Source organism: Sciurus vulgaris, assembly GCF_902686455.1.
Source record: "Sciurus vulgaris genome assembly, chromosome: 8".
NCBI lineage: Eukaryota > Metazoa > Chordata > Mammalia > Rodentia > Sciuridae > Sciurus > Sciurus vulgaris.
Genome location: NC_136468.1, coordinates 65803933 through 65818287, shown reverse-complemented (window position 1 = coordinate 65818287; position 14355 = coordinate 65803933). Strand labels below are relative to the sequence as shown.

The 14355-nt window shown below is 39.3% G+C and overlaps 1 protein-coding gene across 1 annotated transcript in view; it reads left to right on the top strand.

Moving 5' to 3' along the window:
* The window catches only part of SLC26A5 (solute carrier family 26 member 5), a 72942-nt gene that overhangs the window by 20414 nt on the left and 38173 nt on the right, over positions 1-14355 (top strand). Inside the window, exons 3-4 of the mRNA XM_079150236.1 lie at positions 7469-7673; positions 8098-8237. Of these exons, the coding sequence (XP_079006362.1) occupies positions 7522-7673; positions 8098-8237 (292 nt within the window). The 5' untranslated portion in view covers positions 7469-7521. The remainder of the gene's footprint in view (positions 1-7468; positions 7674-8097; positions 8238-14355) is intronic.

Here is a 14355-nt window from a genome sequence, read left to right as displayed (position 1 = left end):
CTTTTGATCTAATATGGAAAGATCACAAGGATATATGATTATGCGAGAAAGGCAACATGTAGAATAGCACTAAGGTATGTTGCTGGTCATAGGAAAAAGAACGTGTTCATATCTGCTTGTGTGCATATAAAATACCTCTGGAAAGACACACAGGAAGCTGGCACAATGGGGACCTTCAGTCATGGAATTTCATATTCTTTGTTTATATAAATTTTTGAGCTCTGTGAATATGTTCAGATGGTAATTAAATAAAAACAAAGGAAAACAATTATCCTCATTTACAAATAAGCAGTCTGAGTTTGAAGGAACTTAAGTACCCTGCCCACAGTAGTAATAATAGTTACATTTGTTGGGTACTTCTTGCATACCAGCCTCATGATAATTACTTTAGAAACATTTTCTAATTTATTCCTCACAGATCTAGAGTGAGGTATTACTGTAGTGATATAGTTGATGAATCTGAAGGGAACATAATTTATTACCCATAATATATTACACTTTTAGGAGTGATAATTCCCCTGGTACAGCAGGCAGAAGCAAGGACCTGTGGTCACCCTACTTAGGTCTAGTAGCTCACCTGATACCCCAGCATAAAGCTAGAACCAGGACTTGAACTGGTCTAGATGTGTTGTGATTTGAATTGTTAATGTCTCCCCAAAAGTTCATGTGTTAGGCAATGTCGAAATGTTCAGAGGTGAAAATGTTCAGATAATGAGAGATGTAACCTCATCAGTGGACTAATCCGTTTGATGGATTGGTAATTTAAATGGACTCCTAGGTGGTGACTGTAGGCAGGTGGGACAGAGCTGGAGATAGTAGGTCACTAGGGTTGGCATCTTAGACTATATCTTGCTCTTGTCCCTTGTTCTTTGCTTCCTGCCTGCCATGAGCTAAGCATCCTTCCTCTGCCTGGCCCTTCTGCCACCATGTTCTGTTCTACCTCAGGCCCACAGCAGTGGAGATTGCCCATCATAGACTGAACTTCTGAAATCAGGAGCCCAAAATAAACTTTTCCTCCTCTAAGTTGTTCTTGTCCAGTATTTTGGTCACAGCAACAAAAAGCCAACTTCCATAAAGTGATTCCATAACCCAGACTCCCAGATAAGGAAACCCAAGAATAAAAACCTTACAATACACTGTAGTTAAGTGCCAATTCCTACCTCCAAACACAGCCTTCTGAATCCCAAACCCAGCATATGGTGTTGCGATTCTGGACACTAAACTAGGCACCTTTTGGCAGAAGAATTTACAGAGGGAGGATATGTATAGAGGAAGGGAGAAGGCTGGGCAGAGCACAAGACTAAATGCTCTGGAAACTTTGGCCTCTGTGGATCAAATAACACTCAGAACATTCAGTCAGAAATTGCCTGGGAGCTGCTATGAGTCAGCTGTGTGCTGTGTGCTCTGGAGCAAGAGACCTGCCCTCACAGAGCTTATAGGCTCTATTCAAGAGCAGCTTGCACAGATTTTAAGACCTGCTCTTTCTACATATTGGGCCACTAGTTAATGTTTGTTAATAGGGAAAAGCAGATAATATATTCTCGGAAGCATAAAGAGAAAGCAGCTTTTCCCATTGCATAGAAACCGGTTGGTAAAGTCATAAGTGAAGATCTCCCACACCCTGGATTATAATTAATAAGGCCTTTGCTATATGCTATGTACTTATTTTTAAAGTTGAAGTGCTGTTTCTCTAGGCAGTATCAAAAAAACTTCATAATAACATTTATTTTTGTTAAATGTTCATGCTAATACCCATAGAGTATATATATATATATAAGATGGTTAGCTTGGGCCTGTGCTTGCCTATTTGAAATTAAAATGTTAATATATGCATTATTCAAGTTTTAAATACATAAGTTAGTTACTCTGAAAAGATGGATGGCTGCCATGAGACTCACTTTCTTCCACTACCTGCAGACCACAGAGACAAATACTCAGTTTTGAAACATTTAACAAAGAAAAGCATTACTGTAGAAGTGAGGGTTCTTAGTTTCAGACTACAGAATCCATGCTAGCTAGAGATTTAAGCACAAGGAGATTAAGTGGTATTTTGTACAGGTTTTCCAAATTCCCTTCTCAGAATGTTCTCACTGGAAACATTAAAGACAAAACAGAAGTGGAGAGTAGGATAGTGGTTACCAGGGTCCCAGGGGAGGGGATGATAGGGAAATGCTGGTCAAATTTTCAGCTTTTTTTTTTAATATGTAACTTTAATAGATTAAGGTGGTTCTTTTTTATTCCGGGGGGGGGGGTTGACAATTTTTATCATTAGTGGGTATTGAATATGTCAAATCACTTTTTTGTATCCATTAACACAATCATATGATTTTTTTATTCATCTGTTGATCTGATGATATGGTCATATTGACCAAATGATAAATGACATGCTAATGATTGATATAATAATATTTTTATCTTAATCAACAGCTAGTATAACATAGTACACTGAATATTTTATGAGCATTAAACCAGCCTTGATTTCATGGTATGGACTCCCCTTACTCAATCCAGGCACAAACACGGTCATCTTCTTGTTATTTGCAAAGAGCCTCTGATTTACTTTTTAATATTTTAATGTTAAATTTTACTCTTTGTTCATGTAAGTTTTTTTTTTTTTCAGTTTCGAAAGAATAATGCTAAAGATCTATTCCACATAGAACCCATTGCATTGTACATATAGGACTTTATTAAAAGGATAGATGTTTGTTAAGTGTTCTTATCACAAAATAATAAAAATAATAATACTTGGGGTCATGGATAAGCATACAGTATAGATTGTAGAGATGGTTTCACAGGGTCGTACTTATCTCCAAACTCATCAAGATTTTTACACTGTGTAGTTTTTTAATGTCAATCATACCTCAATAAAGTGATTTAAAAGTAAATAAATAAAGATGAGGAACTAAGACCCAGAGAGACAAGTTATTTTTCCATGTGCAATCAACAAGCATTTTTAAGCCCTAAGGACAAGACACTGAACAGCACTGAAATGTACTGGGAGTTCTTTGCTCATTGACTTCAGTCTGTTTTCCCAGCAGATTGTGCTTTGTACTCATTCTGTGAGCCCTGAAAAATACAAGTTCCAGAATTACTAAGTCAGAATCTTTGGAGGGCCTGGAAATCTTTAAGCTCCAGGTGATTCTGACATGTTACCAGACACGGGAAGACCAGGTCTAGCTGATCACAGCATGACACTGTAGAGAGAGCTCAAAACAGCCAGAACTCAACCCTGACATCCAGTGTGGAGCATCTTCCAGGAAACTAGGGTGAAGCTCTTTCATTAGCAAGCAATGAATTCTGTCTCTTAGTTTGAAATTAAAAATGTTATTACCATTTTAATATACTTTTATTTGTAAGTATCTTAGTCTTTAAAATTTGATGAGTACTTTGAAGAGGGAATAAGATTTGTGTTTTGAGAATATTTTTGGATAAGTTGCTTACCCCCAAGTGAGTGCAGATGAGTCCATTTTCTCACATACAAAGTGATGCAGTTAAATCGGATGCTCTCCAAGGTTATTTTCAGATCTAAATATTCAGAAGTACAGATGTCATAAATTATTTTAAAATTCTTCTTTCATGGCTGTGGAAAATGGGACTTGACCTCTAGGTCAGTTTGCCTCCTTCATATTTTTGTTTGAGCACCAACCAGAAGATTTGTTCCTTTAGACCATCTTAAAAGTGACTTTCCTCATATAGGGATTTGTGTAGTTTTGCAACTTAGTAATTCGTCATTTCAGTTCATATACTGGAAGCTCATTATCTGTCTTGTCTCTTGGTTTCTTTGCCTCTCTGTTTTATTATTACATTCTCTTCTTTCCCAGTTGAGACTCTCTGAGCTGTTTAACAGATCTCTAAGAGGATACATGTTATAGCCAGGGTTATAAAACCTCAGAAATACTGTGTATTTTCCTAACCTACAGGTGTTATGGTTGCCAGATTTAGCAAAGAAAAATATAAAATACCCAGTTAAAGTTGAGATAAACAAAGAGTAAATTTTTAAGTGTGTCACATGTAATATTTGGGACATACTACACTGAAAAATATATTGCATATCTGACATGCAAATTGTACTGGACATCATGTACTTTCTCTAAACCCTGTGGAGAAAATATGTCCTAATGCTTTTCTGATTCCATTTAATGTTTGATATCTGAATTGCATTGAAATTTTCTCCTCAATGAAATGTCTGTCAATCAAGGCTGCATTTGCCTAAAATGCAGGAAATAGTGCATTGCCCATCTACACAGAACTCCCTTCTGCTGTGAGAACGTAAGCTCAGAAGCAAGACTTTGCTTGAGAAACCCAAGCTACCCTTTCGTAATTTTGTTTTAAATATTTCAAAGACACACAAGTAAAGATGCTGATACAATGCACTGCATACTATTTACACTGTATTCAGATTTTTCCTTTTTGTTTGGGCAGGTAGATAGCTGGATGGGTGGGCATGGGTTTTGTCATCTCCTGTCACTGGTTTCAAACCTTGGGTGCACAGTAGCATCACCTGAGAGCTTTTTAAACCTGCCTGCTTCTCAGACCAAGTGAATCAGACTCCCTGCCTATATAGTTAGGTGTCATCAGTAGTAGTTAAATCTGCCCAAGTCACTCTACTGTGCAGCCAGGGCTCAGAACCAATGTCCTGAGTGACAATATCCAATTCAGAGAAACATTTTTATTGCTAAAGCATGTCCTTATATTTAAAATTCTTTTTCAAAGCTGATTTCATGTACTTCTTAGTAAGCTTATCATTTATACCATGTTTATTATGTTATGTTACTCTATTATGCCATATATTATAAAGTTTTAAAAAATAATCTGACTTTAATTGTGTCACTGATTCATCATCAATTTCCTAAAAGTTGGTCATTAACTTTTGTTTTCAAACGCTGCTTGATTTTCTTGTCTCTTTCATATCTGTTTCTCTGTCTCTCTGAGGTTATAAACCAGTGGCTTTCCATTCAAACTCCTCCTTAGAATCATCTCAGGATGTTTTAAGAAACAATGCCTGGGTCTTGCCTCCTAACGGCTGTCTCATTAACAAGTCAGGTATGGAACCATGCTTTAGTGTTTTAGTACGTGAGGAAAGTCCAGTCCAGCCACAGTTGTAAGCGTTTTTAAGTGTCAGGTGCCTGGTCGTTTGAATGTCTTGGGAACTTTTAAAATATACATATACTTTTCTGGTTAATGAAATGGGAGGAATTTCGAGGTTCTAGGAGAAATGGGGGTGGCAAGTGGCCTTCAGATTAATGGGTACAGATGAGAAATTCCTGATGTTGGGGCTAGCCAAAGGACTCTTGACAATAAAAATAAGAATGTCTAATATTTATTTCCTCTGCTATATTTCAGTGTGTTATAATGATTCCTAGGAGTGGCCATAAAAAGTCAGATGAGAGGTGGCCACCCAGCCTTGCTAATTTAAAACAAAAGATGTATAATCTTCATCGGATTCTGCTGCAAAGTCCTTCTTCTCCAGACTTATCATTCCTGCCTTGGTTCATTTGTGCTGATATAACAAAATACCAAAAACAGGGTCATTTGTAAACAATAGAAATTTATTTCTCACAGCTCTCAAGACTGGGAAGTTCAAGATCAAGTTGCCCACTGGTGAGGGCCCAGTCTCTCCACCTCCAAGATGGCACCTTGTTGCTGTATCTCCTGGATGGGAGGCACACTGTGTCCTCACTTGGCAGGGACAAAAAGGGGCAGGCTCCCTCCATCAGGCTCTTTTATAAAGCCACCTAATCCCATTTATGAGGGCAGAGTCCTTCTGGCTCAGTCACCCCCATTGGCCACACATTTTCATGGCATAGGTGGTGAAGTTTCAACATGAATTTTGGAAGTGACAAAAACATTCAAACCATAGCATTTAAAGACCATCCTTATCGGTACTTGGTCACATTGGCTTGTGACGTTTCATTTTGTTCGAGGCTCTTGAATTTTCATCCTCTTTGAACATACATATTTATTTAGCATTCTGTTTTGTGGTCAATCTCACAAGACTGGTTTCAGTTTTAATGTTATTTCAGTTTGGCGAAACCCAACTTTTCACCATGAGGAAGTTGTATTGACATTAGTGACCCAATGCCATAGGTGCCACCCAAACCTGACCATGCATTCATGTTAGTCCCAACTCCTTTGCTGTTGACTTCATTCTGTTGGTAATACTGGGTTGTATGCTTTTTATTATGAGTTTATAGTTCAAATGTAAAGACAAGTACAAAGAATCACGTAGCAAACACCAGTTTACTTACCACTCACCATAATAAAATCTTAAACTTGCTCCATTTATGCCAGTTCATGTATGCTGATATAATAAAATACCATAAATACTATGCTGATATAACAAAATACCAAAAATGGGGCCAGTTCTTTTTACAATCTTAACATTGCCAATAGCAGTTAGTTGCAGCTCTCTGGCTATCCCTCCACAGCCTCATTCCCCTTCTCTCCAGAGGTAGCACCATCTGGTCTCACTGTTTATCATTGTCACCCATGCTTTTGTACTTTGTACTTTTACACACGTATATGTATAAATATACAGCTATAGCAACATACACTTTTGCTTTGTAAGTGTTTAATTTCAGTTGCATCCTCTATACATCTATCTGTACCTTACATTTTTATTGAAAATTACATTTTTGAGATTTATTGATAATTACATAAATTTGTTTTATTTATTTGAACTACTGCATAGTGTTCAATTTATGAATACACCAAAATGTATTTTTTATTGTGTAAGTAGACATTTGGGTTTTTTATCAAATGTTTACTATCATAAAACTATGTGAATATTCTTAGATGTATCTCCATGTGCACAAACATGTTAGATTTTTATTCCCCAGTTATTTCTTTTATTCATATAAGTAGTATTCACTACTACTCATGAAAAAAGATCAACCATACTAACAGTCTAACACTTGACAATATAATCACCTTTAAAACAACGTTATACTATTGCACTGAAGTTTTTAATTTGTGACCTTCATGGAAACGTGAACATCAACTCTGAACCATAGAATAATTATGATTGAGGAGCAACCAATCATAAGCATGGAATTGGGAAAGGAAGCTGATATACCTTTCAGAAATGGGGGATCAATTTAAGGTCCAGTCTTCTTCTCCATTCTGTTTACTTGACATAAACAGATGGCCAGCATTGGTCTGACTTACAGTTCCCCTAAGTATGAACTAGAGACAACTATCTGCATCATTTAGCCACTGAATTTAATATGAGTTTTTGTTGAAAGTATGCATATTACACCCTTATTACTTTGGGAGGAAATAAGTCACATTTATGTTTGTTATTCTATTTATTTTATTCTATTTATTAGTGCCTACTATATACAGAATAATAGGTTAGGTGTCCCGGGTGTCCAAGAAATCCTCAGAACTTAGGTGTACTGCAAGGAAGAGATGCTTAGGAACAGTGGGACTTTGGCATCTGACATGGAGCTTTGATTTTCTTCCTTAGTGACTCTCAGGAAATGCTTGTCTCCTGCTGTTAATGAATAATTCTGGAGTACTATGGATCATGCTGAAGAAAATGAAATCCTTGCAGCAACCCAGAGGTACTATGTGGAAAGGCCCATCTTTAGTCATCCAGTCCTCCAGGAAAGACTACACACGAAGGACAAGGTTTCGGATTCCATTGGTGATAAACTGAAACAGGCATTCACGTATGTGGTATTCTTATCTGCTTCCTTTATTGTATCATTCCATGGTGAAGTGGAGGGAGTGAATTGTGAGCACTCCTGATTTGCAAAGCCAGCCACAGCAGTTCAGTGTTAGACACTTGATTGAACCTTCACCATGGATGTCAGTTTGTTGAATTCCTATGATGGCTTACATTTGTGTAAAGGTTTACTCAAATAACCCACTTTATAATTCTCCACCCACCTTTGAAATATCCACCTCTTCACTCTGCCTCCCAGGGATGTCCAGGCCACTCTGTCTTTTTGCCCCCACTGACTCTGACCCTATTTAGCAATACCTGTGAATTTTTCCTTCTCTCTCATGGATATGAGGAAGGGGAAATGTTGAGCTGTGAACCCTGCAGCGATATTCCTCATTTATGACTTTATCTCATTTTTATCTTCACAGCTGTACTCCTAAAAAAATAAGAAATATCATTTATATGTTTCTGCCCATAACTAAATGGTTGCCAGCATATAAATTCAAGGAGTATGTGTTGGGTGATTTGGTCTCAGGCATAAGCACTGGAGTGCTTCAGCTTCCTCAAGGTTAGTAGAGTATCTTTCTTTTCTTTTATTGTTGTTTTTCTTTCTTTCGTTTTCCTTGCTACCATCTCCTTAAACAGTTGCTTGACCTTTTTCCATCATGATTGCAAATTTATTTTTATCATATCATTTGCTTAACCTTTACCTTCTTACAGGAGTTCTTCAGAACTTTGCCCTTTAAAAGTCCCAGTAATATTCATAGTAGAAAATAGTGGTTTATTGGCATATCAGTATACTGGTTTGGCATTACCTTGCTAAGTCAATCAACATTTTGTTGTAGTTGTTATTAAAGTTCTTGTCCTCTAAGTTCATGCTCTAATTACAAGGGATCATGATATACTGTGATGTTATATGTGATATAAGAACTTAAAAAAATATCAATTAATTTATTCATCTTAGTGGCTTGGCATACGCAAAGGTGATAAAAACTTGAACAGGTTCTAAGTTAGCTGGCCAAAAATCTATTATCTTCTATCTAGTTTCCCCAAAATTAATTTCTAATGATGTTTTTCTTTTTCTTTTTTGGGGGGGACTAGGGATTGAAACCAGGGATACTTTATTACTGAGCTACATCCCCAGCTCTTTTTATTTTTTATTTTGAGACAAGGTCTTACTGAGTTGCAGGGCCTTGTTAACTTACTAAGATTGCCTCAAGCCTAAGATCCTCCTGCTTCTACTTCTCGAGTTGCTGGGATTATCGGTGTGCACCACCATACCTGATCCCAAAATTAATTTCTAAGAAAAATGCTTCCCCTAATAATCAAATAGTTGAGTTTTAAATTTTCCAAGTGGTTGATTTATCACATCTATTAACTCTATTGAAATCTTAGCCTAGGTGGAGGATAGTTTCCCACACCCATTTTGGCACCATCACCCCCAAGAATGCAAAAAGAGACAGATTCAAAGTCAGAGGCCAGAGCAGGGTACAGAAAAGATAAAGCCTCAACATTTGCACTGGGAAACAGAAGCTTAACTGACCTTCAGTGAAGCTGAACTGACACAGCCACAAGATGTGCCTCCAGGGAATCTTACAAACCCTTACTCAAAGAAATCCTCAGAATTTTGCCTAGTTTGGTTTTCACAGTCTTCTCACAAACTCCCTTTAACCAGTTGGCTTTCTTCATCTTGAACTAGGGTGATGGCCATCAAAATGGAAACAACTGGAAAGATATGTGATATGTATTTTGTGGGTAACATCAGTAAGACTAGCCATTGGGTTAATTTAGGGAGAACGAGGGAGTAAGGGGTCAAGGATAGCTTTAAAGTTGCAGTGCTGTTGAATTGGATGAGGGGGCTCTAAAGAATAGTCAAGAATGACTCCTGGGTTTCTGTTACAAATGCCTGAGGGATGGAAGTGATGGGTGGCAGGGGAATAAAGATCACAGGAATGGAATTGAAGGGTAAGTTTGAACTTGTGCAATTTAAGATGCTTGTGACATAGACAATTGGATATTTCACATTTATGTTCAAAATGTGATAGATTTAAAAAGCAGGTATGGCCTAGAGATGTCGATTGGGGAATCTTCAACATATACAGAGCATTTAAACCATGGCACTTAGGGAGAGAATGTGGAGTGAAAAGAGAAGGGAACCAAGATCACTCTCCATCTAGTATTAAAGGCCAAACGGAGAATGAGGACCCAGCAGAAGAGACTGAAAAGAAAAGGATCTGAAAGGAAGGAAAACCAGGAGCCTATGTGGTATTACAGAAAGGAGGAAGCTATTTCAAAACATGGAATGATCTAGCAGAGGCTGCTAAGAGGTATAGATCATCCCACAATCAAATTTCTATTGAAAAGTTATTTTTTGCCCATCATTAACCAATGAAGACAGTTAAATATGACAAAATGTAAAAAAGATAAAAATCTAAGAAAAAGTAAATTTATTGTGATTGACTAATGATTTAAATATCTGAAAGGATTTTTTGGGGTAAGCAGGGCAGATTGAATCACCATTTTGTCTTTAATGCATTCAAAAGCCTACTCGCTGAAGGGATGTCAGATCATCTACGCAAAACTATGAGCAAAAGACATCCAAACTCTTTTATTCTGCAACAGAACATATAAGAGGAAGAGGAGATTGACATAAGATTGGAATGAGAATTTTCTAAAGACCCTATGTATTTCCCTTCCACCTAATGGCAAATAAGGATGAGAAGAGTACCACTCACAGCACTGGGCAGTGTCCCCTAGAGTTATGGAGACTGCTGCCTGATCCTGCTTGAAAACTGCCTAATTGCTCTAAAAATTAGTCTCTTTTTTTAAAAAAAAATCTGGAAACGCAAACTTACACATGGAAGTTTCTAGCAACTTTATTCATAATTGCCAAAGCTTGGAAGCAACCAAGATATCTTTTAGTAGGTTAAGAGGTAAGTAAAGGGGTACATCCAGATAATGGAATATTATTCACCACTAAAAAGATATGAGAGAGGTTTCAAGATGGCGGCCTAGAGGGTGGCTGCATTTCATGTTGCTCCAGGACTCAGGATTCAAAAGAGGAGATATTGAGACACTTGGGACCAACTCGAAGCAGCCGGGTGACTCTCACCCGTTGGGAAGGTGTCCCGGATGGGACGGTGGTCCCGGAACGCAGGGAACTTTGTGAAGTAGAGCTGCCGGCAAGACACCCCTCCCCCGCTGGAGCAGTGAACTCGGACAACTGGGAGCCCCGTAAAGGAGGCTGCTCGGCGTGGCGCTGGGACTCGGAGCAACCACTGGGGCTCCGGCGGCTGCCCAGGGGAGGAGTGGCGAGGAGAGCTGTGTACACTCAGAACACCGGGTCCTGCCCTGAGGAGGAGGAGAAGGAACGTGGCCACTTGGATTCGGAGTGACTGCACCAGAGCTACAGGCGGTTGCCAGAGGAGAAGCTGTGCGGCGAGCTGTTTGGACTCAGAACGACTGCTTCTGAACACCGGGGCCTGCCCGAGGACGAGGAGGAGGAAGAGGAGTGCGGCCACTTGGATTCAGAGTGACTACACCAGAGCTACAGGTGGTTGCCAGAGGAGGGGCTGTGTGGCGAGCTGTTTGGACTCAGACCACTTCTGAACACCGGGGCCTGCCCGGAGGAGGAGGAGGAGGAGGAGGAGGAGGAGGAGCGCGGCGGGTCGTATGGACTCGCAGTGACTGCATTAGCGCTCCAGGCGGCTGCTCAGAGGACCCGTGCAGCGGGTCACGTGGATTCAGAGTCACTCAGAGCGACCACTCCTGAACACCCGGGGGGTTATCTGGAGAAAGAGGAGGAACGGGGAGGGTCACTTCGACTCGGAGTGATTGATTGCCCAGGGCTACAGGTGGTTGGTGGGAGGAGGAGGCACGAAGTGAGTTTCTTGGACTCCTAGTGACCGCACCGGAATACTGGGCGGCTGTCTGGAGGAAGAGGCCTGTGGCGGGTCTCTGGGACTCAGAGCGATTGTTTGGGGCCCCAGGTGGCTGCTCAGAGGAGGGGCCGCATAGCCAGGCGATTAGGTGCAGAGCAGGGTCCCAGGATCTAGGAGGCTTCTTGGTGGAAGAGCTGCACAGAGACAGGCTTAGGGCGGAGCGAAGGTTCCAGGCCTGCGGGCAGATTCTCTGAGGAGGGGCAGCCTAAGGAGATTCATCTGTGAAGGGTGAGGCTCCCAGGCCCATGAGGTAGGGCCGGGCCCCTGGGAACTTTGCAGAGGAAGGCAGCCCAGCCCAGGCGGTAGCTGTAAACTGAGGGGAACCTCTAGGAGGGAACTGACCAGCGAGACCTCCCCACCGGGTGAGTCTTCCCTGCCAGGTGAGGTTTCCTCACAAGGACGGTAAAACCAGAGACTCACGCCCAAACAGGCCTTGCCTCAGCCCGCAGCCTAGTTCCCCTTTAGATGACCATTGGTCAACAAGTGGAGGCACCTCTGCCCACTAGCAGGGATTATACCCCACCTGAAGGCCACCACTCCTAGAGAGGCAGCTTCCTTGTGGAGCACCGCATTATCAACTTCCTCCAAGACTTCAGCCTACTGAAGGCTAAGGGGGGATATATATAGAAATCTTCAGGGACATTGTAAGTCAATAGAGGACATCTGCAATATCTCAGCGGTCCACTGATACCTGAACAATATGAGAAAACAAGGAAAGAAAATGCTGCAAACAAATCTAGATGTTACATCAATAAAACCCAATGACAGCATGGCAGAAGAAATGACAGAAAAGGAGTTCAGAATGTACATAATTAAAATGATCAGAGAAGCAAACGATGAGATGAAAGAGCAAATGCAAGCATTGAATGATCGCACCAGTCGACAGTTAAAAGAGCAAATACAGGAAGCAAAAGATCATTTCAATAAAGAGTTAGAGATATTGAAAAAAAAACAAACACAAATCCTTGACATGAAGGAAACAATAAACCAAATTAAGAACTCCATAGAAAGCATATCCAATAGGATAGAACACCTGGAAGACAGAACCTCAGACATTGAAGACAAAATATTTAACCTTGAAAACAAAGTTGAACAAACAGAGAAGATGGTAAGAAATCATGAACAGAATCTACAAGAACTATGGGATATCATGAAAAGGCCAAATTTAAGAATTATTGGGATTGAGGAAGGCCTAGAGAAACAAGCCAAAGGAATGAACAATTTATTCAATGAAATAATATCAGAAAATTTCCCAAATCTGAAGAAGGAAATGGAAAATCAAGTTCAAGAGGCTTATAGGACTCCAAATACACAAAATTACAACAGACCCACACCAAGGCACATTATAATGAAAATACCTAACATACAAAATAAAGACAGAATTTTAAAGGCTGTGAGAGAAAAGAACCAAATTACATTCAGGGGGAAACCAATACGGATATCAGCAGATTTTTCAATCCAGACCCTAAAAGCTAGAAGGGCCTGGAACAACATTTTGCAAGCCCTGAGAGAAAATGGATGCCAACCAAGAATCTTATACCCAGCAAAACTTACCTTCAAATTTGACGATGAAATAAAATTCTTCCATGATAAACAAAAACTAAAAGAATTTACAAAAAGAAAACCAGCATTACAGAACATTCTCAGCAAAATATTCCATGAGGAAGAGATGAAAAACAAAGAAGCAAATCAGCAAAGGGAGGAATTATCCTAAAGGAATTGTCAAATAAAGGAGGAAACAAGTTGTGTCAAACAAATAAATAAACAAAATTTTAAAAATGAACCAAATGACCGGGAAACCAAATCATTTCTCTATAATAACCCTGAATGTTAATGGCCTGAATTCATCAATCAAAAGACATAGACTGGCAGATTGGATTAAAAAGAAAGATCCAACAATATGTTGCCTACAAGAGACTCACCTCATAGAAAAAGATACCCATAGACTAAAGGTGAAAGGATGGGGAAAAACATACCATGCACATGGACTCAGCAAAAAAGCTGGAGTATCCATCTTCATTTCCGATAATGTGGACTTCAAGCCAAAGTTAGTCAGAAGGGATAAAGAAGGTCATTTCATACTGCTTAAGGGAAGCATAAATCAGCAAGATATAACAATCATAAACATCTATGCCCCAAACAGTGGCTCATCCATGTATGTCAAACAAATCCTTCTCAATTTCAGAAACCAAATAGACCATAACACAATAATACTAGGTGATTTTAACACGCCTCTCTCACCACTGGACAGATCTTCCAGACAAAAATTGAACAAAGAAACCATAGATCTCAATAACACAATCAATAATTTAGACTTAACGGACATTAATAGAATATACCATCCAACCAAGAGCGAATACACTTTCTTCTCAGCAGCACATGGATCCTTCTCTAAAATAGACCATATATTATGCCACAAAGCTAATGTTAGCAAATACAAGAAGATAGAGACACTACCATGTATTCTATCAGATCATAATGGATTGAAGTTAGAAATAAATGAAAGAGTAAAACACAGAAACTATTCCAATATCTGGAGATTAAACAATATGCTATTATATGATAAATGGATAACAGAAGATATTAGGAAGAAAATTAAAAAATTCTTAGAGGTAAATGAGAACAAAGAAACATCATATCAAAATCTCTGGGACACTATGAAAGCAGTACTTAGAGGGAAATTTATTTCATGGAGCGCATTTAATAAAAGAAGTAAAACTCAACAAATAAACGACCTAACACTAC